Source organism: Gobio gobio, assembly GCF_949357685.1.
Source record: "Gobio gobio genome assembly, chromosome: 20".
Classification (NCBI taxonomy): domain Eukaryota; kingdom Metazoa; phylum Chordata; class Actinopteri; order Cypriniformes; family Gobionidae; genus Gobio; species Gobio gobio.
Genome location: NC_137113.1, coordinates 3,248,405 through 3,275,481, shown reverse-complemented (window position 1 = coordinate 3,275,481; position 27,077 = coordinate 3,248,405). Strand labels below are relative to the sequence as shown.

The following is a 27,077-nucleotide window of genomic DNA, read 5'->3' as shown; positions in this document are numbered from 1 at the left end:
ATGGACTTTTATGATGGATACATGCACTTTTATTATGGATACATGCACTTTTATTATGGATACATGCACTTTTATTATGGATACATGCACTTTAATGATGGATAGATGCACTTTAATGGACTTAAAAAAACGACAGTCAGTCACTGCCATTATAAAGTTTTGAAGAGCCAGGACATTTCTCATCATTTATTCACCCTCAAGTTGTGCCAAACCTGTATGAGTTTCTTTGTTCTGCTGAACACAAAGGCAGATATTTGGAAGAATGTTTGTAACCAAACAGATACCATAGTAGGGTAAAAATGCTATGGTAGTCAATGGTTGCTCTATCTGCTTTGTTACAAACATTCTTCTAAATATTTTCCTTTGTGTTCAGCAGAACAAAGAAACTCATACAGGTTTGGAACAACTTGAGGGTGAGTAAATGATGACAGAATTTTCATTTTTGGGTGAACTGTCCCTTTAATAGGGATTCTCTCCACCCGTGTCCGGTTTAAACTGATCGATGTCTGTTAACCCTTGATCAATCTTGGCCGCTTAGTGCTCACTGACAAACACTGTATTTACATGAGCAGCTCCATCCATTCACTAATAATACAACAAATATTACAACCACTGTTTATGTGATAAATATAGATGCAGATGTGTCACAACCGACTGTCAGAAACGGTTCATTCAGGGAAAGAACAGAGCGAGAGAAAGAGAGAGGGGGAGGAGTGCGGGCGGAAGGGAGGGATTGTGAAAGTAGATTTGGTGTTGACCTCCTTCTTAATGGTGTTCCACTAATGAGACTGTTTATGTGATTGGGGGAGAGAGAGAGAGATTGTGTGTGTGAAAACGAGAGAAGGAAAGAGAGAGAGAGAGAGAGAGAGAGAGAGAGAGAGAGAGAGAGAGAGAGAGAGAGAGAGAGCTTTTATCCGCATGCCAGACAATGTGCAGACAGACCCCATCCTCCCCAAAACAATAACACGCTAAAACACACATGCGCACTCGCACACTAAACACACACACACTAAAACACACACACACACACACACACGCTCACAACACATGCTCAAAAAACCTGAAAAACAGAGACAGACTTAGATTAGAACGACGGACGGACGGACGGATGGATGGATGGATGGATGGATGGACTGATGGATGAATGGATGGATGGATGGATGGATGGGACGGACAGACGGACGGATGGATGGATGGTCAGATGGATGGATGGATGGATGGATGGATGGATGGATGGATAGTCAGACAGAGAGATGGATGGATGATCAGATAGACGGACAGACGGATGGTCAGATAGAGAGATGGATGGATGGTCAGATAGAGAGATGGATGGATGATCAGATAGACGGACAGACGGATGGTCAGATAGAGAGATGGATGGATGGTCAGATAGAGAGATGGATGGATGATCAGATAGACGGACAGACGGATGGTCAGACAGAGAGATGGATGGATGGTCAGATAGACGGACGGACGGATGGTCAGATAGAGAGATGGATGGATGGTCAGATGGATGGATGGTCAGATAGAGAGATGGATGGATGGTCAGATGGATGGATGGATGGATGGATGGATAGTCAGACAGAGAGATGGATGAGTGGATGGATAGTCAGACAGAGAGGTGGATGGATGGATGGATGGATGAAAGAATAGTCAGACAGAGAGGTGGATGGATTGATGGATAGTCAGACAGAGACAGATGGATGGATGGATGGATGGATGGATGAAAGAATAGTCAGACAGAGCGATGGATGAATGGATGGATAGTCAGACAGAGAGGTGGATGGATTGATGGATGGATGGATAGTCAGACAGAGAGGTGGATGGATGGATGGATGGATGGATGGATGAAAGAATAGTCAGACAGAGCGATGGATGAATGGATGGATAGTCAGACAGAGAGATGGATGGATTGATGGATAGTCAGACAGAGAGGTGGATGGATTGATGGATAGTCAGACAGAGACAGATGGATGGATGGATGGATGGATGGATGAAAGAATAGTCAGACAGAGCGATGGATGAATGGATGGATAGTCAGACAGAGAGGTGGATGGATTGATGGATGGATGGATGAATGAATAGTCAGACAGAGCGATGGATGAATGGATGGATAGTCAGACAGAGAGGTGGATGGATTGATGGATGGATGGATAGTCAGACAGAGAGGTGGATGGATTGATGGATGGATGAATGGATGGATGGATAGTCAGACAGAGAGGTGGATGGATTGATGGATGGATGAATGGATGGATGGATAGTCAGACAGAGAGGTGGATGGATTGATGGATGGATGAATGGATGGATGGATAGTCAGACAGAGAGGTGGATGGATTGATGGATGGATGAATGGATGGATGGATAGTCAGACAGAGAGGTGGATGGATTGATGGATGGATGGATGGATGAATGGATAGTCAGACAGAGAGGTGGATGGATTGATGGATGGATGGATGGATGAATGGATAGTCAGACAGAGCGATGGATGAATGGATGGATAGTCAGACAGAGAGGTGGATGGATTGATGGATGGATGGATAGTCAGACAGAGAGGTGGATGGATTGATGGATGGATGGATGGATGGATGAATGGATAGTCAGACAGAGCGATGGATGGATGAATGGATATTCAGACAGAGAGGTGGATGAATGGATGGATAGTCAGACAGAGAGGTGGATGGATTGATGGATGGATGGATAGTCAGACAGAGAGGTGGATGGATTGATGGATGGATGGATGGATGAATGGATAGTCAGACAGAGCGATGGATGAATGGATGGATAGTCAGACAGAGAGGTGGATGGATTGATGGATGGATGGATGAATGAATGGATAGTCAGACAGAGCGATGGATGGATTGATGGATGGATGGATGGATGAATAGTCAGACAGAGCGATGGATGAAAGGATGGATAGTCAGACAGAGCGATGGATGAAAGGATGGATAGTCAGACAGAGAGGTGGATGGATTGATGGATGGATGGATGGATGAATGGATAGTCAGACAGAGAGGTGGATGGATTGATGGATGGATGGATGGATGGATGAATAGTCAGACAGAGCGATGGATGGATTGATGGATGGATGAAAGGATGGATAGTCAGACAGAGCGATGGATGAAAGGATGGATAGTCAGACAGAGAGGTGGATGGATTGATGGATGGATGGATGGATGAATGGATAGTCAGACAGAGCGATGGATGAAAGGATGGATAGTCAGACAGAGAGGTGGATGGATTGATGGATGGATGGATGGATGGATGAATAGTCAGACAGAGCGATGGATGGATTGATGGATGGATGAAAGGATGGATAGTCAGACAGAGCGATGGATGAAAGGATGGATAGTCAGACAGAGAGGTGGATGGATTGATGGATGGATGGATGGATGGATGAATAGTCAGACAGAGCGATGGATGGATTGATGGATGGATGAAAGGATGGATAGTCAGACAGAGCGATGGATGAAAGGATGGATAGTCAGACAGAGAGGTGGATGGATTGATGGATGGATGGATGGATGAATGGATAGTCAGACAGAGCGATGGATGAAAGGATGGATAGTCAGACAGAGAGGTGGATGGATTGATGGATGGATGGATGGATGGATGAATAGTCAGACAGAGCGATGGATGGATTGATGGATGGATGAAAGGATGGATAGTCAGACAGAGCGATGGATGAAAGGATGGATAGTCAGACAGAGAGGTGGATGGATTGATGGATGGATGGATGGATGGATGAATAGTCAGACAGAGCGATGGATGGATTGATGGATGGATGAAAGGATGGATAGTCAGACAGAGCGATGGATGAAAGGATGGATAGTCAGACAGAGAGGTGGATGGATTGATGGATGGATGGATGGATGAATGGATGGATGAATGGATAGTCAGACAGAGAGGTGGATGGATTGATGGATGGATGGATGGATGGATGGATGGATGGATGGATGAATGGATAGTCAGACAGAGCGATGGATGAATGGATAGTCAGACAGAGCGATGGATGAAAGGATGGATAGTCAGGCAGAGAGGTGGATGGATTGATGGATGGATGGATGGATGAATGGATAGTCAGACAGAGAGGTGGATGGATTGATGGATGGATGGATGGATGAATAGTCAGACAGAGCGATGGATGAAAGGATGGATAGTCAGACAGAGAGGTGGATGGATTGATGGATGGATGGATGAATGGATGGATAGTCAGACAGAGCGATGGATGAAAGGATGGATAGTCAGACAGAGAGGTGGATGGATTGATGGATGGATGGATGGATGAATGGATAGTCAGACAGAGAGGTGGATGAAAGGATGGATAGTCAGACAGAGAGGTGGATGGATTGATGGATGGATGGATAGTCAGACAGAGAGGTGGATGGATTGATGGATGGATGGATGGATGAATGGATAGTCAGACAGAGCGATGGATGAAAGGATGGATAGTCAGACAGAGAGGTGGATGGATTGATGGATGGATGGATAGTCAGACAGAGAGGTGGATGGATTGATGGATGGATGGATAGTCAGACAGAGAGGTGGATGGATGAATGGATGGATGGATAGTCAGACAGACAGAGAGGTGGATGGATGAATGGATGGATGGATAGTCAGACAGAGAGGTGGATGGATTGATGGATGGATGGATAGTCAGACAGACAGAGAGGTGGATGGATTGATGGATGGATGGATAGTCAGACAGACAGAGAGGTGGATGGATGAATGGATGGATGGATAGTCAGACAGAGAGGTGGATGGATGAATGGATGGATGGATAGTCAGACAGAGAGGTGGATGGATGAATGGATGGATGGATAGTCAGACAGACAGAGAGGTGGATGGATGAATGGATGAATGGATAGTCAGTCAGACAGAGAGGTGGATGGATTGATGGATGGATGAATGAATGGATAGTCAGACAGAGCGATGGATGAATGGATGGATAGTCGGACAGAGAGACGGACGGACGGATAGATAGATAGATGGATGGATGGTCAAATAGAGAGATGGATGAATGGATGGACGGACAGAGAGACGGACGGATGTTTTGAGAGCTGCAGCTCCAGTCTTCAGTGTTGCTCTTATCATGTGTGTTTGTGCGGTTCAGGAACTGGGTCTATCCCACTTCCTCCTCACTTCCTCACTGGGACTGGGACTCCACAAACTGGGCTCGGTCACAGAAGACGACGTTGACTAATAAATGAACGGCTGAACAAGGGAAGTGTGTTTCCTCATGGTATGGACTGTGTGTGTGTGTGTGTGTGTGTGTGTGTGTGTGAGGCTCTCAGACGACTCAAACACTGACTCTGGGACAGTCTCGGGGTTAATGTGTGTGTGAACAGACGGCCTTTGTTTGTCCATGTGAGCGTCTGAGACGAGCGGCTGGCAACACTGAACACACACACACTGATCTTATCAGTCTGTTTCTCTGACCGCACACACACCTCACCATCACACACTTTGTTCAACTCAAACAAGCAGGCTCCATAACCTAGTAAGGTATCCTTGATGGAGAACACAATCCCAGAATGCACTGCAACAAGATCAGTAAAAACGATAACATGACAAAAATGAGGCTCTCATAAATAAAAAGCACGATCTGTACAACAACCACTCATGAGCTTCTTTTATAGTTATGATGCTTCCACTGGGAGACTTTCCCATTGTTTTTCCATGTCAACACACACTCCAGACGTCTCATATATGGCCTTATATACAGTATATATAAAGAATGCTGTTCCAGCGTTTGTTGTGGAAAGAGCGCGTGCACAGACTAGCACTGTCCAGTTCACTTGTGCATTCACAGCCTCTTGTGCCATTTTATGTTTTATTGTTCTCATATTATTTTCATCAACAATGTGGTTTGATTAATATAATTTCCTTATTGCCCGTATTGCCATCATTAAAGTGCATCTGCCCATCATAAAAGTGCATCCATCCATCATAAAAGTGCATCTATCCATCATAAAAGTGCATCTATTGTTCATAAAAGTGCATCTATCCATCATAAAAGTGCATCCATCCATCATAAATGTGAATCTGCCCATCATAAAAATGCATCTATCCATCATAAAAGTGCATCTATCCACTATAAAAGTGCATCTATCCACTATAAAAGTGCATCTATTGTTCATAAAAGTGCATCCATCCATCATAAAAGTGCATCTATTGATCATAAAAGTGCATCCATCATCATAAAAGTGCATCTATCCATCATAAATGTGAATCTGCCCATCATAAAAGTGCATCCATCCATCATAAAAGTGCATCCATCCATCATAAAAGTGCATCTATTGATCATAAAAGTGCATCCATCCATCATAAAAGTGCATCCATCCACTATAAAAGTGCATGTATCCATCATAAAAATGCATCTATCCTTCATAAAAGTGCATCTTTCCATCATAAAAGTGCATCTATCCATCATAAAAGTGCATCTATCCATCATAAAAGTGCATCCATCCATCATAAAAGTGCATCTTTCCATCATAAAAGTGCATCTATCCACTATTTAAGTGCATCCATCCATCATAAAAGTGCATCTTTCCATCATAAAAGTGCATCTATCCACTATAAAAGTGCATCCATCCATCATAAAAGTGCATCTATCCACTATCAAAGTGCATCCATCCATCATAAAAGTGCATCCATCCATCATAAAAGTGCATCTTTCCATCATAAAAGTGCATCTATCCATCATAAAAGTGCATCTTTCCACTATAAAAGTGCATCCATCCATCATAAAAGTGCATCTATCCACTATCAAAGTGCATCCATCCATCATAAAAGTGCATCTTTCCACTATCAAAGTGCATCCATCCATCATAAAAGTGCATCTTTCCACTATCAAAGTGCATCCATCCATCATAAAAGTGCATCCATCCATCATAAAAGTGCATCTTTCCATCATAAAAGTGCATCTATCCATCATAAAAGTGCATCTATCCATCATAAAAGTGCATCTATCCATCATAAAAGTGCATCCATCCATCATAAAAGTGCATCTTTCCATCATAAAAGTGCATCTATCCACTATTTAAGTGCATCCATCCATCATAAAAGTGCATCTTTCCATCATAAAAGTGCATCTATCCACTATTTAAGTGCATCCATCCATCATAAAAGTGCATCTTTCCATCATAAAAGTGCATCTATCCACTATTTAAGTGCATCCATCCATCATAAAAGTGCATCTTTCCATCATAAAAGTGCATCTATCCACTATTTAAGTGCATCCATCCATCATAAAAGTGCATCTTTCCATCATAAAAGTGCATCTATCCACTATAAAAGTGCATCCATCCATCCATCATAAAAGTGCATCCATCCATCATAAAAGTGCATTCATCCATCATAAAAGTGCATCCATCCATCATAAAAGTGCATCCATCCATCATAACAGTGCATCTATCATCATAAAAGTGCATCCATCCACTATAAAAGTGCATCCATCCATCATAAAAGTGCATCTATCCATCATAAAAGTGCATCCATCCATCATAACAGTGCATCTATCCATCATAAAAGTGCATCTATCCATCATAAAAGTGCATCCATCCATCATAACAGTGCATCTATCATCATAAAAGTGCATCCATCCATCATAACAGTGCATCTATCATCATAAAAGTGCATCCAAGTGCATTGCCCGACTCCGGTTTGATCATAAAAGCCTAAACAGTTTCAGTGTGTGTCTGCGTGAGGTCATCAGAGCTGCTAACGTGAGCTCTTGAAGCTCCGCCCTCTTCTAGAAAGGGGGCCGGGAGCAGCAGCACATTTGCATTTAAAGGGACACATACAAAAACGGTGCATTTTTGCTCACAATTTTATTTTCAACAAGCTATAAAAATGACCTGAGGGGTATTTTGATCTTCACACATCACACACACACACTCAGACATCAGAGGGTTATTTTACATCTTGTAAAAAGGGGCACGTTAGGACCCCAAAAAGTTACATTATTATTAGGGCTGCACGATATATATCGCTTTAGCATTGATATTGTGTTGTGCGCATCCGTGATAGTTGCATAGGTATAGTATAGGTATCGGGAATTTGCATATGATTTCTCATGCATATTAATGCTTTAATTATGTGCGAGCAAAAGTAACGAGTAAACAGCAGAATCATCAGAACATCAACATTATCAAAGCCATCTGAAGGAGATCAGACTATGGACTTCTATTCCTGGCTCAGATTGTGTGCGTGACGCCTGTAGATTCTGCATGTAAATGTGTTTGTGCTGAAGAAACACACTGCCGATCACACACTCTGACAGGTGTGTGTGTGTGTGGTCTCTGGAAAAGCACAATTACATAAGGGGATATTTCCCAGCTCAATAATGAATATGCCGCCTGTTGCTTGGCAACAAGCATCTGATTCACGCACACTATAGGAGAGTGACATGGCAGTTTGAATGAGGAAGATGCATGTATGAAAACAGAGTAAGTGAGAGGAGAAGATGGACGGATAGAGTGGTTAAATTAACGCTACGTTCACTGGATCGGCCAGATCTGAATCACCGTGGAACAAAAACATGTTTCAACAAGTATTAAGTGGACAGTTCACTCAAACAAATCACACTGAGTCATAATTTACTGCAATTCTCTTTGACTTTCTTCAACATAAAAGAAGGTGTTTTGTGCGCTAATGTTGTGTTCTGATAAAAGAGATAAAGTTACACAGGTCTGGAATAATATTAGGGCGAGTATTCATTTCACAATTATCATTTTTGGGTGAACTATCACTTTAAGAACAGCGGACGTGTGGATGATGATGATGTGCCTTATATTTGACCTACAATTCAATAGAAATGTTATATTTTTAATGGATAAAATGTTTTGGGGGGTGAAAATGCTGATCCCATAATGACATACTCTTCAGAATATTGGTTACCTTCCAAAGTTGCGAACTTAAAGGTGCACTATGTAAGTTTTCCGTCCGCTAGAGGTCGCCTGTTCAAAACAAAGGAGCGTTTGAGCGCAGAATCTTGGGACATGTGGTCTTCACCTCACAGCCGGTTAAAGAATCGGGATAGGCTGCTATGAGTAAAGCGGTAACCGAGGGGAACGCGGATATGATGTCATCGACAGGCCACGCACTCACACGTCCCGGTTCATTGGTTACAATAGCATCTCACGATTTACTTAGTTGGAAACATTTTGTGATATTGTAAGTACTCAACTGAACAAAATATATAACACTGGCCTTGTGGTTTTTGAATTTTTTTTTTGCTGAAAAATGTTACATAGTGCATCTTTAACTTATGCGCAAAATTGAAATATGACATAAAAGCGTTTCCATCCCATGTGTTCAAGAGAACAAAATCGCCACCTCCTGGGAAATTGACGCAAGTAATAAAAATGGAAGTCGCTGCAATCAGGGCTCTTCTTTCGCACAATAAATGAGTTGCGTCTTAGAGCGGCAGACGAAACGCAATAAACGCTGTCATGTGATCTTGTGTTTGGGAATGGGAAATTGAATCATTCTGATCACAGACTTCGGCTCAGGCGTTTCAGAACGACCGAACCGACTGGTTGACTCAGTTATCCAATCACATTCTCTGTTGAGGCAAAGTCACGTGAGTTTTGTGTTGCACTTATCTGATAAATAAAATGAGTTTACGTAACTAAATATTATTGCCTCGTTGTCATTTTACTGGCTATTGTTTGCTTAGGTCTATTTTTATTACCACAAAAAATATCCCACTACGCGTCTATTAATCGTCAGAATAAGAGATAGATTACTCTATTAAACGTCAGAAAAATAGATAAATTACTCAACTAATCATCAGAATAAGTGATAGATTACTCGATTAATCATCAGAACAAGCGATAGATTACTTGACTAACCGTCAAAATAATTGATAGATCACTGAACTAATCACCAGAATAATCGATAGATCACGCGACTAATCGCCACAATAAGTGATAGACTACCGTTTAATCGCCAGAATAATCTATAGATAACGAGACTAATCGTCAGAATAAGTGATAGACGCCACGATTAATCGTCAGAATAAGTGCTAGGCTACTTGATTAATCGTTAAAAGCTCGGTAGAATAAGCGATAGATTACTCTACTAAGCGACACAATAAGTGATAAAATACTCGTCTAATAGACAAAATAATCGAGATAACGTGATTAATCATCAGAATAAGCGATAGATTGCTCGATTAAACGTCAGAAAAATAGATCGATTACTCGACTAATCATCAGATTAAGTGAAAGATTACTCGATTATCCATCAGAATAAACGATAGATTACTCGACTAATCGTCATAATAAGCGATAGAGTACTGGATCAATCGTCAGAATAATCGATAGATACTCGACTAATCGGCATAAGTGATAGACTACCCGCTTAATTGTCAGAATAATCGAGATAACCTGATTAAACGGCAAAATAAGTGATAGGCTACACAATTAATCGTCAGAATAAGTGTTAGGCTACTCGATCAATCGTCATAATCGATATGTTACTCGATTAATCGATAGAATAAGCGATAGATTACTCGACTAACCGACGTAATAAGTGATAGACTACTTGTCTAATAGACAGAATAATTGGGATAATGCGATTTATCGTCAGAATAAGTGCTAGACTACTCGATTAAACGTCAGAATAATCAATAGATTACTCGATTACCAGAATAATCGTTAGTGACAGACCTTATTTGATGTCACAATTCAGAACAGTCACATATGAATTAGTGATGCATGATATATCAGCCAAAATGTTCATTTTTAATGTTAGCGTTATTGGCCCGACAAGAACATTTGTCCGATATATTAAAGCCGATAATGATAGATAATGTATTATTTCCTTCAGCTGAGACACTTCAGATTCACCATGATGGGTTTGAATTGCTTGAAATATGATTGGAATCACTTCAAAAAAGGAACATACAGTTCAGAGCAACATGTGTGTCATATCGGCTCAGGGCTCCAGAGTGCGACTAAATGGTCGCATTTTGCGACTAAAATTTGAGAGTGTGCGACTGAATTTTACATCCAGTCGCACGTGTGCGACCAGTAAATTTGCCTGTCGGTACTGGAGAAATTAAGAAAATACACTTACTAATTATAATTGATAGACGTTATATTTGGCAAATTCTATCTTTGCCAGCCGTTTCTTTATGAGATAATATTAAACCATTTGCCCGTGATGCATTTTTGCCATTCGCAATCCAGAAGAGAGAGAGAGAGCGAGCTCTGTCACGTGGAGCTCCAGCGAACACAACACCACCGTCAGCTAATGAGTGAGGATGGCCAAGAGAACTACACAAAAGTTTAGTCTTCTTAAACTTTAGGGATGTGCTGTGATATTAATCTAATTTTATTTTCGATTTTGGCTTTCAAGAATTATAAAAAGATGATATGAGGTAAAACTATTCCTATAGCCGTGTTCCGTCGAGCTCATCCTTCCCTTCTCAGCTGCGCTGTCATTTCTCCTTAAACCTAAACTAAACGTCAGATTCAGTGATTGTTGTAAACTGCAGTCTCTACTATTGCTAAACTGCGGGATGTGTTTGATAACAAAGAGCTATTAAATGCACAATAATCCGCGCAAGAGACGCTGTTTCCAACTTCAAGGCGGCTTATGTGTGTGTGCTGCGAAATTGACCGATTTGCACTTTATATTTTAGGCTTCGTGTGCGCGTCTAAACCATCAAATAAACAACAAATAGCCGGTGTCAAAATGACCGGATTGGAGAGTAGTTATTTTAACAGTTTATATCTTAAATGGGCGTAAATAGTTTGGAGAAATAGGAGAATATGATATTATTCGTTCTACATTCGATCTGTCTTAAAGGGGCAGCGTCTAATAAACCTGCTGACGATTGAGCCATTAATTCGAATCGAACAAAAGGCAAATAGAAAATATTCACATCTCTTGAATTAATAACTTTAGCTTTTATAAGCATTAATCTATCAATTTATACAGTGAAAACTATGCAGTGTTATTTTACATTTCATTGCTTTATTAGATTTCTTTGTAGGTTTGATCTTTCTAAGTAATATTAATGTTAGCAGACCTTCCAAATGCCTGCACACTGGTCCATTTACAAATAGATGTTTTATATTTTTGTTCAAACTTTGCGGTTTCTTTTGCTATAGATATTTTACTTTTCAGATTATAAAGCCATGTTAATTATGTTCTTAATTATGTTTTTTTTATTTTTATAAAAAAAATATATAAAGTATAATAAAAAGAACCGGTAAGAATACTGTTAAAGTACCGGATCGATAAGCAGTATCGGTAAGAGTAGTAATACCATTAAAACCTTAACGATACCGATCCCTAATACAGTGGACATTAGTAGATTTGGTTAGCATGTTGATTTACGGTGTGCGCCCCTAAAATTTCTGGTTGTGCCCCTAAAATTTTCAGTTGGGGGCCACTGTGCTCCTAGTGAAAAAAGTTAGTCTGGAGCCCTGCGGCTATATTAAATCATAATGAGGACATCATAATTGTGTGCTTGAGTCATGGTTTTAATGGTGAGACTTTTGTTTTGATATAAAAATGTGGATTTAGGTATATCGACCAATATATCGGTTATCGGCTTTCAAATATAAAAAATGATCGGTATATCCCTATCATATCAGTGAATCCCTAATATGAATAATTCACAACATGACCAAGAACATGTATTTAGAAAACAAGCAGAGTGAATATTGATTTCATGTTGACTTTCAATCAGAGTCGTGTGTTTCAGTGGAACGGGCCGCTGAACAGGAGAAAAGGGCTTCCTGAAATGTCTCGCAGAATGAACACAACTATGTTTGACAGGCCTGTAATGAAAGCAACAGCTGTGGTGTGTGTGTGTGTGTGTGTGTGTGTGTGTGTGTGTGTGTGTGTGTGTGTGTGTGTGTGTGTGTGTGTGTGTGGGCAGACTACACAATGGCAGCAAAAAAACTCAACCTATTCCTGACCACTGGCTCCACGTCAAACATGGGGAAAAGACGCAAGCAAAGCTCTCGTACGTCTCTGCAAACAGAACAGACGCTCTCGTCTTCTTTCTCTGTGCTTCTATCAAACCACCAGCGCTCATGCAGCTACAGGTGTAAACGCATAATCATATGCACGGCAGGCTATACTCAAATAAATTGCTTAAAAATCACTCATTAATCTTCAATAATTGTGTAGACCGAGAAACAAACAAAACAAGAATATTGTGAAGTTAATGAAATCGCAGTGTGTGAACACAGTTTATAACATCTAAAGTCAACATGAAATCAAAATATTGTCAATATTAACTCATTCCTGGAACCGGCTGCATAAACTTTTTACATAACAAAAAAAAATTATGTTTAACTTGTAAGACTAGTCATTGCGGTTTATGTAACCAGTCCCAGATCTTACTGAGAATTACTCAATGGCGCATGTAATTCTAATGAAACAAAAGTTTGTCTTTCCATATCTGAAATGCCTTTCCATTTAGCTGATACCATCAATGACTATTATCTTTATTTTTGTGTCACATAATGACACTTTTCACCATCCAACCAATCGCACACTGATACAATCAAGTGCATTATTTTCCAACAAACATCCATTATGGATGTAAACTGGGCTATGGACGGCGTTTCGTGTTGATTTTATCTCATATAGCCTACAGCTGTTGGTTGACAAGAAACCACTTTTCCAGGAACACCGATTTTAACATCTACAAAAACAAACCCTATCTAGAATTAGCATCACAACCTCTCAGAAACCCTTAGCAAATGTTGCCTAGAAATTATTTAGACAACTAGCCTAGCAACTAGCAGCTTTAAATCTTTGAGTCAAAACGAGATAAGGCCTAAAACCTCTTCATGCGTCAAGACTTTTCTGTTTACATTACATTTTGCAATTTGGTAGATGTGTCGGTTTATCTAAACCGACATGGTTCATATTTTATCAGTAAAACATAATTTCGGGGAAGCCATGAGCCAAAGTATGTCACAAAATGTCCTTTTCTATTTTCATCACAGGGAAATCACTTTTTGAACAATCTCCATAACTTCAGTAAGAACCCGAAGCGCTAACTCATCATGTTCACTCGTGGGTAAGATTTACTCAACTCAAGCACTCACAAAAACCAACATCTAATATTGTACCGCGGAGCAAAACTACATTTACATTCACACAAGTGGTAGACACTTCCAGTGGATTCATGGTTTATGTTTTAACAGCATGTGTTAAGACCTCCAAAAGCTGAGCTACAATAAATAAAAGCACATACCTGAATGCTTTTTCATACACTATCAAAATAAAATGTTTTTGACATCCACTCATTCTTCTTTCTGACTGTTTCCCACGTGTTAAAATAATATTAAAGTGACGTAAACTCTGAACATGATGTAGTGACAAATGAAAACTCTTGTGTTTGAGCCTCATCTTTCTTTATGAGGTGATTTTAAACACACTTGAAGGAAAAACGTGTTATGATGAGCACTATCTAAAACATAATGGTTGTATTTTAATTGTGTGAAGTAATTGATGTCCGTTTTTGTCACCGGACCGTTTAAATTTGAACCAGAAAAGTGCGGGAATCGCGTTTAACCCAACCGCTGCACTATACCAGCATTTGAGCCTATTCTTTCTTTATGAGGTGATTTTAAAAACTATAGAAGTTAGAATGTGTGTTATGATGCTGGTATATCTAAAACATGTATTATGATTGTATTTTTATTGTGTGAAGTAATTGATGTCAGTTGACTTTCAACTAAAATTTGGGCCATTTAACCCAACTGCTGCGCTATAATTGTATTTAAGCCTCTTCCTTTATGAGGTGATAATTAAAGGAGTGTGATGGTGAGCATTATCTGCTCTCTGACATATAGAGAACATTTATTGTAATTGTATTTTAATTGTGTGAAGTAATTGATGATCGTTAACTGTCAACTGACCGTTAAAATTTGAACCGTCAAAGCCCGGGAAAGTATTTACCCCAACTGCTTTGAGGTGATTTTGAACACGATTTAAGGAGGAATGTGTGATGATGAGCACTTCGTGATGTTTCTGAAATATCTAAAACATTTATTATAACTGTATTTTGGGGGGTGAAGTAATTGATGACCGTTGGCTGCTACTTGACCGTTAAAATTTGAACCATCAAAGCGCAGGACCCAAATGCTTTATGAGGTGATTTTGAGCACGATTTAAGGAGGAACGTGTGATGATGTTTCTGACATATCTAAAATATTTATTATAACTGTATTTTGGGGGTGAAGTAGGCTAATTGATGACCGTTGGCTGCCACCGGGCCGTTAAAAATTTAAACCATCGAAGTGCGGGAACCATTTAAACTGCTGGGTCATAACTGAAATAACAACATAAAGAAAAAATGAAGATAACCCAACATGTTTAGCCTAGTGGGCAAATAAAAAAACGCCCCAACTGCAAATGTTTTTGTCTTCAAATAACAAGGATCCTGTGGACATCTGGGAAGGGTGCCCAAACTTTTGACCTAAAAACAGGTGTCATTTACCTTCTTTTTCCCCTTGCAGTGGCAACACACCGTCCACAGGTACTTGAGAGTTCTCCACAGAAGGATGATGAAGAGACCCCCAAAGAAAGTGACCATGGAGGAGGCGAGGAAAGCCCACCACATCTTCTGGCCGTTCACAGGGTCACAGGGCACGTCGGAGGTGTAGGGGATGATCACATCCATCTTCCGAACCGAGGACGGACCCGCTTTTGAATGCTCGATGGGAAAGGTCATTACTGTGGAGAGCTGCTTCTCATCACCGTCGTTATCTTCATCTTCTTCAGTGGGGAGCATCGAGCGTCTTTCTGGAGATCCCGGCAGCGCCCCACACCTGACGATCAGCCATGTTTGGCAGGGCGGACAACCCCGCGCGTGTCCCCGTGTGCGCGCACTCTCCTCCCGCTGCGCTCGTCGCTCTCGTCCGCTCTTCGGTTCTCCACGGACGCGCAGTTAAACAGTCGGCCTCGAAATGCACGTAAACTCCTACTAGAACGGCGTCGGTACGTCTTTAAACGAGGTCGTATGGTGGATATTTATCATGATGAAAAACATTCCCACGATTTAAAGCCCGCGTGACCGTCCGCGAACGCAGTTTCCCCCGCTGATCTCCCGTGCGCTCTCCGATGGACAGACTGCCGTCTAATCACCCCGCTCTCGTTCGGTAACGTGTTGCGTTCAGCTCCGATCTATTCATTCGGCGCGTTTAGGGCAGATTTACAGGTACCGGAGGGCGGAGTCAGTTAGTGTGGTGCCCGTCAAAACGTCTCCAAACCCAGTCCAAACATCCACCAATCGCTCCTATTTCACAGACATCTGCCGCGGTGGCCACAGTTTTTTTTTTTTTTAGAAAACTATCATCTATTTTCAGGGGGTGAATTATTTGAGGGAATATTTTAAACGCTATAGTAACCTCAAAAAGTATGATTTCAAGTTAGTACTAAACTGGCACGCGCGAAGCACTTTAGCGCGAGAAAGTAACCATGGCAACTGTGTTATATGACGAAAAGCGAATTGTGTACCGAATAAAAAAAACATATCTAGGTCTGCTTTCATTATTATTACAATGTATTATTGACTTACTCTACAAATATAAATCACAAAAGAGTGTACTTGGTTTAAAATGTCTTTAACAGTTTGTTTGCGGTGTGTGAGTTGAGCTTCAACCAACTGGATTTCTGACAGAAAAAGTAGCGTAAAGTTATTAAATAATTCACACACTGCGTAATACTATATATATGCTTTTGAAATCACCAAACCTTTTCTTTCTTTTTTATAGGCGTATTGGATAGCTAACGTTGACAAGTTTGTATTACATGGTGTTTGTTAGAAAACAAAGCTGATATTTCTACAAATATTCATGTCAATAATCAGTTGTTTTCTTAAGTAATTATTTATAACAGTGCTTACTATTTAATAACATTTTATAAGACGAAAGCGATTAAAACGCAGGATACACACTTCTCCTGAGAAAAATATCCACCAATCTTTTTTCAGGGAGGTCACTTAAAATATGATTAAATATTAACCATAAACCATAAAAAGTATGATTTCAAGTTAGTCAAGAGCGCTAAATTGGCACTAGCGCCAACGTAACCATGGCAACAGTGTTATATGACGAAAATCGAATGGTGTAGCGAATAAAAAACATATCTAAGTCTGCCGTCATTGTTTATCAATGTATTATTGACTTACACAACACAAATATAAAATCACAAAACGGTGTACTTGGTTTAAAATGTCTAACATAGTTCATTTGTGTAGCGCGTGAGTCGATCAACTGGATTTCTGACAGAAAAAGTAGCTTAAATGTATTAAATGATACACTCAGTGGGCGATATGATACATATATATATATATATATATATATATATATATATATATATATATATATATATATATATATATATATATATATATATATATATATATATATATATATATATATATACACACATATACATATATATATATATACATATATATATATATATATATATATATATATATATACACATATACACATATACATATATATATATATATACACATATACATATACATATATATATATATATATATATATATATATATATATATATATATATATATATATACACATATACATATATATATATATATATATATATATATATATATATATATATACACATATACACATATACATATATATATATATACACATATACATATATATATATATATATATATATACACATATACATATATATATATATATATATACATATATATATATACACATATACATATATATATATATATATATATATATACATGTATATATATACACATATACATATATATATATATACATATATATATATATATATATATATATACACATATACATATATATATACATACACACTTTGAAAATCACCAAACTTTTTTAATTGAAATATGGCGTATTGGATAGCTATGCCTTTAAGAGCGTTGACAAGTTTGTTAGTGTACACATGGTGTTTATTAGAAAAGAAAGCAGTTATTTCTACAAATATTCATGTCAATAATCAGTTGTTTTCTTAAGTAATTAATTGTAACAGTGCTTACTATTTAATAACATTTTATAAGACGAAGCGATTAAAACGCAGGAGATACACACTTCTCCAGAGACAATCGCTCCTATTCCAGACATCCACCGATCAGTTTTCAGAAAACTATCATCTATTTTCAGGTGGTGAATAATGTGAGGGAGGTGGCTTAAAATAAGATAAAATATTAACCCTAAAAAGTATAATTTCAAGTTAGTCAAGAGCGCTAAATTGGCACTAGCGCAACGTAACCATGGCAACAGTGTTATATGACGAAAATCGAATGGTGTATCGAATAAAAAACATATCTAAGTCTGCCGTCATTGTTTATCAATGATTATTGACTTACACAACACAAATATAAAATCACAAAACGGTGTACTTGGTTTAAAATGTCTAACATAGTTCATTTGTGTAGCGCGTGAGTCGATCAACTGGATTTCTGACAGAAAAAGTAGCTTAAATGTATTAAATAATACACACAGTGCGCGATATGATACACACACATATATATATATACTTTGAAAATCACCTAACTTTTTTAATTGAAATATGGCATATTGGATAGCTATGGCTTTAAGAGCGTTGACCAGTTTGTTAGTGTACACATGGTGCTTATTAGAAAAGAAAATGTTATTTTAGCATACACACCTGTGCCGAGACAAAGCGTTTATTTGACTTCTGTTGAGGTGCAAGACAATCCCATTAGAATAGTAAAAGTAGTAATCCGTTTTTTATTGTTAAAGTCATTAATATTGCACCCCCATAATTCTCAGCACACACAATGTTCCTCTAACGTTCTCATATGGTTCCCGTTTGGTTTTTTGTTGAATCTAACATTCCCAGAACGTTCTGGTATTTTCGAGGATGTTTCACATTTATTAAACCTCATTATGGACGCAAATGGCTCAATTATTGCACACCGCCAGACCTGCATGTGCTGTATTTTTTAACATATATTTGAACACATTTGATTTCTTATGTGCCTGTCATTGAATCCACAAACTCCAGACGTCGAGGAAAGTAAAGCAAAATTTAGGAACCTGTTGAAAAACAAACAATTCTCACACGAGGATGACAATACATTTACAAAAGCTCACTGAAAAAAGTTGAAAGAAAGTTATAAAAAATAAAAGTGAGATTTTTTCTTCTTTTAGCCACATTTGGATCAACACGAGCTGTGTTTTCCTTTCGCTGGATGACAGATAATCTTCCTTCTGCCATGTGACGTTCTCGTCATCCGGAAATAATATTTCACCTGATATTTGATGTTTATATAATCCTCTTTATGGTGCTCACACACTGAAGTAGGATATGACGCCATCTGGTGACTCATCACAGGAACTGCATCACATGACCTGCGGGACGGCACCATGAAAACACCACAGATTGTAGAAATGTATAGAATTGTACATCCCATAAACATCTGAAAACACTGCTAAAAGAAGAAATGAAGTTTGCTTAATTTAGATTTTATTAATGTAACAATTACAAAAATCATATTTTCATCATAGCATTCTTTAATGTGGCAGTACCAATGTGTTATACAATTATAAAACATAACGGGAAACTATTTAAAATGGAATTACGTGTTTTTTTTCCAGCTACAAACACCGGAGTTATGATGCCGTCGGGAGTGGAAGAACATGAACCAGGCGACTCGTTTCATTGGTCATCATGGGTCAGAAAAGGAAGTGATGTCACTGGGGCGAGTGAACACCTGACTAGTGTAGTACCAAAGCTCTCCTGCAACTGAGTTCCACTACAGAGAGGATTAACTAACTCTGAACGAGGATTACTCCATCTCCCGTCTGGGATTAATGAAGTAAAGTAGGTCTGTGTCCACCTTTCCCGTCCAACTCAAGTGCAAAAGTACAGGCAAAGCAGAAGAAAAACCCTTTGGCACGTCAGGAAGATGCTATTAAACATTTAGAGACTACAACAAGACATTTAAATTAGGAGTTAAAAACCAACGGGACAGTCAAAATAATCAGAGCATATAGTAAAATGATCATGCAGCAGATTATTGCATCGCTCATTTAAATAATAAAAAAGTACACTTAAGAGAAACTGCTACATTGAAGCTTAAAGGAACAGTTCACTCGGAAATGAGGAATATTGGCCTGCTCTTTTCCATACACAACGCACAGCTTTATCCCGACTCGGATGACAGCTCTGAGTGAGAAAAGCCCTCGGAAAATGAAAAAGACTTTATTTTATGTTGTGTGTTGTGTTGTTTTCAGCCCGTCTGCTTTCATTGGGCCTCATTCATGAAACACGAGCAGAACAAATGTGTGTGTGTACATCGCTCGTAATAAGTTGGACGTTTGATTCTGTGCCAAAAATACCCCTTCCGGTTTGTCACAAGTTTCAGAAAGTTTTTTTCAAGTATGGGCCAAAGTGACGTCAACAAGGGCTCTTTTCCCGGAAGGGGAGCAAGAGAGCAAACGCTTTAGGGAAGCCGGCTCACGAAATCAACAATGTCCTCAAAGAAGTGTGTTTTTGGTTGTCAGGGCAAGACAACCCTGCACAGCTTCCCAAAGAACCCAGCGTTAAAGGGATAGTTCACCCAAAAATGAAAATTAGCCCATGATTTACTCACCCTCAAGTCATCCGAGGTGTGTGTGACATTCTTCTGTCAGACGAATAAAATCTGAGTTATATTACAAAAGTTCAGGCTAATCCAAGCTTTATAATAGCAGTAATATTTGCTCTGTTTTTGAAGTCCATAAAAAGTGCATCTGTCCGTCATATAACTGCTCCACACTGCTCTGGGGTGTTAATAAAGGCCTTCTGAAGTGAATCAACGCGTTTGTGTAAGAAAAATATCCATATTTAAAACTTTATCACGCAAACTTTCGGCCGACCGCTTTCTGTGGAAAAGTGTTGAATGTTGAAAGTGAAACTCAAGATGTGACGTCATGACGAGCGGACCTGAGCGTTAGTCTTTCCATCCGCAGGGGAACTTTCAACTATTTTTCCATAAATTGAACAGGGAAGGCGGGCGGCCGAAAGTTTACTTGATAAAGTTTTAAATATGGATATTTTTCTTACACAAACGCATTGATTCGCTTCAGAAGGCCTTTATTAACACGTGTGGAGCAGTTATATGACGGACAGATGCACTTTTTATGGACTTCAAAAACAGAGCAACTATAAATCCAATTCTAAAGCTTGGATTAGTCTGGACTTTTGTAATATAACTCAGATTTTATTCGTCTGAAAGAAGAATGTCACACACACCTCGGATGACTTGAGGGTGAGTAAATCATGGGCTTATTTTCATTTTTGGGTGAACTATCCCTTTAAAGGGCCAGTGATTAAACAAGGCCCAGTTCGACGCCGGATTTGTAGCTCGTCTAATGCTGAAAGATGGAGCGGTCCCAGCGATTAAGGTTCACGGTCGTGTGTTTTCTGGATTCTGGATCATATATGTACGGCTAAATCTGATTGATCTCCATGGTTTATTTAGGATAACGTTTTTTTCCTCACGTTTACGGATGTCACAGGATTAAGGACGTAATATACACGCATTTAACTGCCAAATCTGTGGTGTACGAAGTTTTCCATTTTACGCGCACATTTGTTAGTGAGGCTAGTTTCATGATTAAGGCCCATTGTGTGGAAAAGAGCAGCTCAAACATGCTGCTAAACCTCTGCTTTAGTGAAGGTAAATGATCTCCGGGTGAATGACTCCTTTAACACAGAAAACAAACCTAACAGTCAGTATCTTTAACCGTAAACGGCTAGCGCGTGGATGCGTCTGCTCGGACCAGATCCACGCAGGGACAGAGACATGGAGTTAAACATTCAAGTAAGCTGGTTCATAAACATCAACTCTGTAAACATGAAGAACTACATGAAAGCCCTCATAAATTAGTGTTACCACAGAGAAAACACAGTGAACGGAGGATATTGCTGCTCGCTCGCGTCACAAACGACAGTCTAACAGATGTGATCGTCGCCTGAGAGTGTGTGTGTGTGTGTGTGTGTGTGTGTGAGAGAGAGTTCAGGGCTGGGCGATATAGCCAAAGAAACAGCAATATTTACATGAAACTTGATGAGTAAACTTCGTTGGGACAAACTTATAAAGGTTTGAAAGCTTTACATTTAGTGAGGTGGAAAGAGAAAGACATAAAGTAGCATGTTTTAACACATTGCTAACATGTATTAGCATGGTGCTAGCATGTTTCATCACATTGCTAACAAGATTTAACACTTTGCTAGCATTATTAGCATGTTTGCTGGCAAGTTTTAGCACAAATGCTCACATAAATGTACATGTTTTAAATGAATGTTTACATGAATATCATATTTTAACATGTTTGCTTGAATTAGCATGGTAACTCAAATTAACGTTACTATCATGTTTAACACGTTAGCATGAATTAACATGTTACTATCATGTTTTAACACGTTAACATGAATTAACAAGGTAACTCAAATTAACATTACTATCATGTTAACACATTATGTTTTAGCATGTTTTTAACATAAATTAACATGTTATTATGATTGAACACGTTGTTAACTTGAATTAACGTGTTACTAGCATGTGTTAACACATGGTTAGCATGTTTTAGCATTTTTCTAACATGTTTTAACATTTTGTTAACATGAAGTAGAATGTTGCTAGCATGAATTAGCATGTTGCTAACGTGAATTAAAATGTTATTATGAATTAACGCATTGATAGCATGAATTAGCAAGTTGTTAACTTGAATTAACATGCCACTAACGTGTTTAACACATTGTTAGCATGTTTCTAACATGTTTTAGCATTTTGTTAACATGAAATAGAATGTTGCTAGCATTAATTAACATGTTGCTAACATGAATTAACATGTTATTATGATTTAACACATTGTTAGCATGAATAAGCATGTTGTTAACTTGAATTAACAAGCCACTAGCGTGTTTTAACACATTGTTAGCATGTTTTAGCATGCTTCTAACATGTTTTCGCATGAAATAGAATGTTTGCTAACATGAATTAACATGTTATTATGATTTAGCATGTTGTTAGCATTAATTAGCATGTTGTTAACTCAAATTAACGGTACCATCATGTTTTAGCACTTCAGCATTCTAGCATGTTTTTAACTCGAATTAACATGTTACTTGCATGGTTTAACACGTTTTAGCATTTTGTTAACATAAAATAAATAATGAGAATAAAGGTCAAAATTATGACACTTTGTTGTAATTATGACAAGTCAAAATTGAAATCATTGACGTAATAATTAAAATGTCATAATTTCTGTTTGTCATAGTGACTCAAGTCATAATTTCAACTTAGTACGTCAATTTTTCCTTTTTTTAAGTGGTAATTTTTACTTGGTATTCCAGAATTTCTTCTTATATCATAATTCATGTTGCTAACAGGTTAAAACATGTTAACATGATTCAGCATTTTTTGTTAACATGATTTAGCACATCATTAACATGTTTAAACACCTGAAGTAGCGCGTTACTAGCACGAATTAGCAGAGTGCCTGGCATATTTCTAACATGTTGCTAGCGTTAACATGCTGTTAGCATGATTAGCATGTTGCTAACATGTTCTAGGATAGTCGTTAAGCTAAAATACTCTCCAACATAATTACAAAGGGACATTTGTGAGCATCTACGAGTGATGATGCTTTGAATCGGTTGATGTGAAACATTCGTGTTGCTCATTAAACGCTTAATATTTAATGAGCGCGTGACATAGCGCCCAGCCCCAGTGAGTTGTACAGCAGTGTGAGGTTGCTAGCGAGGCGTTGTGATGGATGTGTGTGTTCATCTTCACGTGCTTCCATCCGGAATCCAAAGCACTTTGTTCTGCTCCTGGTCCACGACGGCCATGATCTGAGTGCATGTGTTGGACAGACTGCCCGCCTGGACGACACCTGCATCAGAACAGCACCAACACAAATCACACACCAACACGTCGCGGTCACATGTGCGTCAGCGTGTAAAAGTGTGTGTGCGCGGCTCACACCTGTGAAGTATTTGCTGTAGTCTTGCTCGATCCTCTGCGCAGACTCGAACTGCTCTTTGGAATGTTTTTGTGACACTTTGTCCCGCAGGTACACGGGGTCTTTCTGCTCCCTGAGTACATAAAACACACACACACACACACACACACACACACACACACACACTGAGTACAGACCCGCAGTCTCTCCTGAAGCCGATATAGAAGTGACTTAAACTGCAGTTCATGGACTGGCCACTAGAGGAGCAGAATCTCATTGAGCTCATGTTAAAATGGCCAACTTTACAGCAGAAGAACACATGTTTACAGTCTGGGACACATTGTGCTTTTGGGCTAATTTTGCCCTTCATGACGACTGTGGGGGGGGGGGGGGTATTTATAACTCATTCGTTTACATTATATAAAGCCTTAAAGCTACACTGTGTGATATTTTCCCCCATCTAGTGGTGAACTGGTATATGACCATCCAGTGAATATTAGTTTCTGTTCCTCTCAATTCAGATTTCGTTTTAACTCCTACGGTGGCCGATTTAGTCCAAGATTAACATGGCTTCCAGCTCGACCTCGTCCACATTCGACACGGTGCCATCGAGTGTTAAAACGCCAAAGGCGAAGCTTGAATTTACGGGTATGTCCCTCTTTGGCTAATGTACTTTCAAGATGGAGGGGCAACATGGCGACCAGCATTCGAACCCTCACCCGTATGTATTTTCAATGGCATATTATAAGCTTACGAGAATACTTTATTACTTGAAAGAAGTAAATATACATTAATGAGCACATATATTTTTGAAAGAACTAAGTGTTTTTAGCTAAGAATAAACTAAAAAAGTTACACAGTGTAGCTTTAAAGTTCTGCATAATTAAGGGCGTGGCCACTTTGAGTGACAGGTGGATTGTTGTTTGTCTGCTGTCTGTTAGTCGTCACCTCAGCTCCGCCCACGTCCCGCCTCTTTGCCCATTCAGGGTTTCAAATTTAGGAAGTCAAATTTAAGACTTTTTAAGACCTTTATGAATTAAATTTAAGATGCAATAAAAAACGCACAAAGGAAATGCAGAATCACAAAATTACTTGCAAAGCAAATTAATTTATTCAAATTGAACAAAGTATTAGTAAACTTGTACTTATTCATAGCTCAGTCCCACCAGGATTTCCCTATATATATATATTAGGGATGCCCCAATACTCAATATAATATTGAGCCGTTTGGTACAGCATTCACGGTTCAATACGCGCTTGTGAATTTCGGTTTTGCCTTTAATTTATTATTTTTCTACAAATTCTATCATTTGCCTCCATCCTAACACTGAACAACTCGACATACATTCACATCACACGTTAGTGGTAGAGTTATACTCACAGAACACTAGAGTTATTCACAATCACCAAAGTTCATTATTTGCTTGCGTTTTAAAGCCTTGACGGTTAAACATTTCATTGGCGTTTCACATGCGCTTTTCCGAGCGCGCGCACTAAACGCCTGTCAAACACACGATTATTGGACTAAGTCGTCTTACTGCGCTAATACTGTCAAATACACACAAGGTTTACATAAACACAGTCGGTTATATCCAAAGTGAAAGTTAAATCGGTGTGTGTCTGTATATTAGATGCGTGCAGGTCTTAAATTGACAGCAGCGCAGCCTATAGTGAACACGCCGTCCTTAAAGGGACAGTTCACCTCTAAAATTATCATTATTTACTCACTCTAATATTGTTTCAAACCTGTATTCATTTCTCGATGACAGAATTTTCATTTTTGAACGAACTATCCCTTTAATGTTAATACAACAACAAAAGACAAAGAGAAAATCACTCACTGCTCTTGACTGAAGAACTTTAATACAGTAGCTTTAATAAGAATCAGTGTATATTTTATAGTGAAGTAGTGTTTTATTTTTACATTTATTAATTCAATTTCATACTTAAATGCTGCTGTACAGCTCTGAGCTGCCAGTGTAAATCTTTATATATATTTATTTTATATTTTACAATACACTAGGAATGTGTACAAGGTTTTTTTTTAAGTAAAGTTTTAAGTTTAAGTAAGGTTTTTCAATTCTTTTAAGAAAATAAAGAAAGAGTATTGCAATAAAAAAATAGTCTTTTTTCTCCTAAACCATCAGAACCGAACCGAACCGAAAACCGTGGTTAAAAACAGAGGTATGTATTGAACCGTGGAATAACTGTATAGTTGCATCCCTAATATATATATATTTAAAAAAAAAAAAATTTATATCAAAATGACTGATTTTGTGGTGGTCATTTCCAGAAATGTGCGAAAAATTTGCTTTATTTATTTATTTTTTCCTAATTAGGATGCCACATTTACCATAGCATTATGTTAGAAGCATAATAGTTACATATGACAATAAAACAAACAAAATGTATGGATCTTGTTTGGTATTACAAAAAAAGGCCATAGGTATTTTTTCCCTACTATGGTAGTCAATGGCTGCTCTCTCTGCTTGGTTACAAACATTCTTCTAAATATCTTCCTTTGTGTTCACCAGAAGAAAGAAACTCATACAGGTTTGGAACAAGTTGAGGGAGAGTAAATGGGGGAACTATCCCTTTAAGTCTTTAAAAGGTGTACAGTTTATTTCCATGACTTAACTCTAAAATCAGTTTTTAATATGAGCTCTTAATCATACATTAGGAGTAATTGTTCTCTTTACCAGTGTCAATATCAAAGGAATATCAACTTCTGTCACGTCTTTGTTTTTTTACTTTTTAAAAAGTAATTTTCTAGTTTTTTTACACGTTCTCAAATTTTCCAGGATGAGTGGGAGCCCTGATATACGAGCATCTGTCCATGCAAACATCTAAAGGCAGACGGCACTCACTTGATCTGCTTGGCGTTTCTGTATCGGATGAAGATGACGATGGGGTAAATGTTGACGACGTGCAGACGCTCGATGGCGTGAGGAGCGATGTCCAGCAGACAGTGACAGTCCTGAGAGAGAGAGAGAGAGAGAGAGAGAGAGAGAGTGAGTGAGTGAGTGAGTGAGTGAGTGAGTGAGTGAGTGAGTGAGTGTGTGTGTGTGT

At 38.7% G+C, this 27,077-nt stretch overlaps 2 protein-coding genes across 8 annotated transcripts in view; both read right to left on the bottom strand.

Annotated features, from left to right (window-relative positions):
• The window catches only part of kcnma1b (potassium large conductance calcium-activated channel, subfamily M, alpha member 1b), a 195,746-nt gene extending 179,572 nt beyond the window's left edge, over positions 1 to 16,174 (bottom strand). The window contains 1 exon segment of the mRNA XM_079846150.1: positions 15,479 to 16,174. Within this exon segment, the coding sequence (XP_079702276.1) occupies positions 15,479 to 15,772 (294 nt within the window). The 5' untranslated portion in view covers positions 15,773 to 16,174.
• A 7,195-nt stretch (positions 16,175 to 23,369) lies between these two features.
• dlg5b.1 (discs, large homolog 5b, tandem duplicate 1) overlaps positions 23,370 to 27,077 on the bottom strand; it is a 106,029-nt gene continuing 102,321 nt past the window's right edge. For all 7 annotated transcript variants that reach the window (XM_079801348.1, XM_079801351.1, XM_079801349.1 and 4 more), the window contains 3 exons: positions 26,876 to 26,985; positions 24,032 to 24,141; positions 23,370 to 23,939 (listed from right to left, as the gene is read on the bottom strand). In XM_079801348.1, coding sequence (XP_079657474.1) covers positions 23,836 to 23,939; positions 24,032 to 24,141; positions 26,876 to 26,985 — 324 coding nt within the window. In that variant the 3' untranslated portion in view covers positions 23,370 to 23,835. The remainder of the gene's footprint in view (positions 23,940 to 24,031; positions 24,142 to 26,875; positions 26,986 to 27,077) is intronic.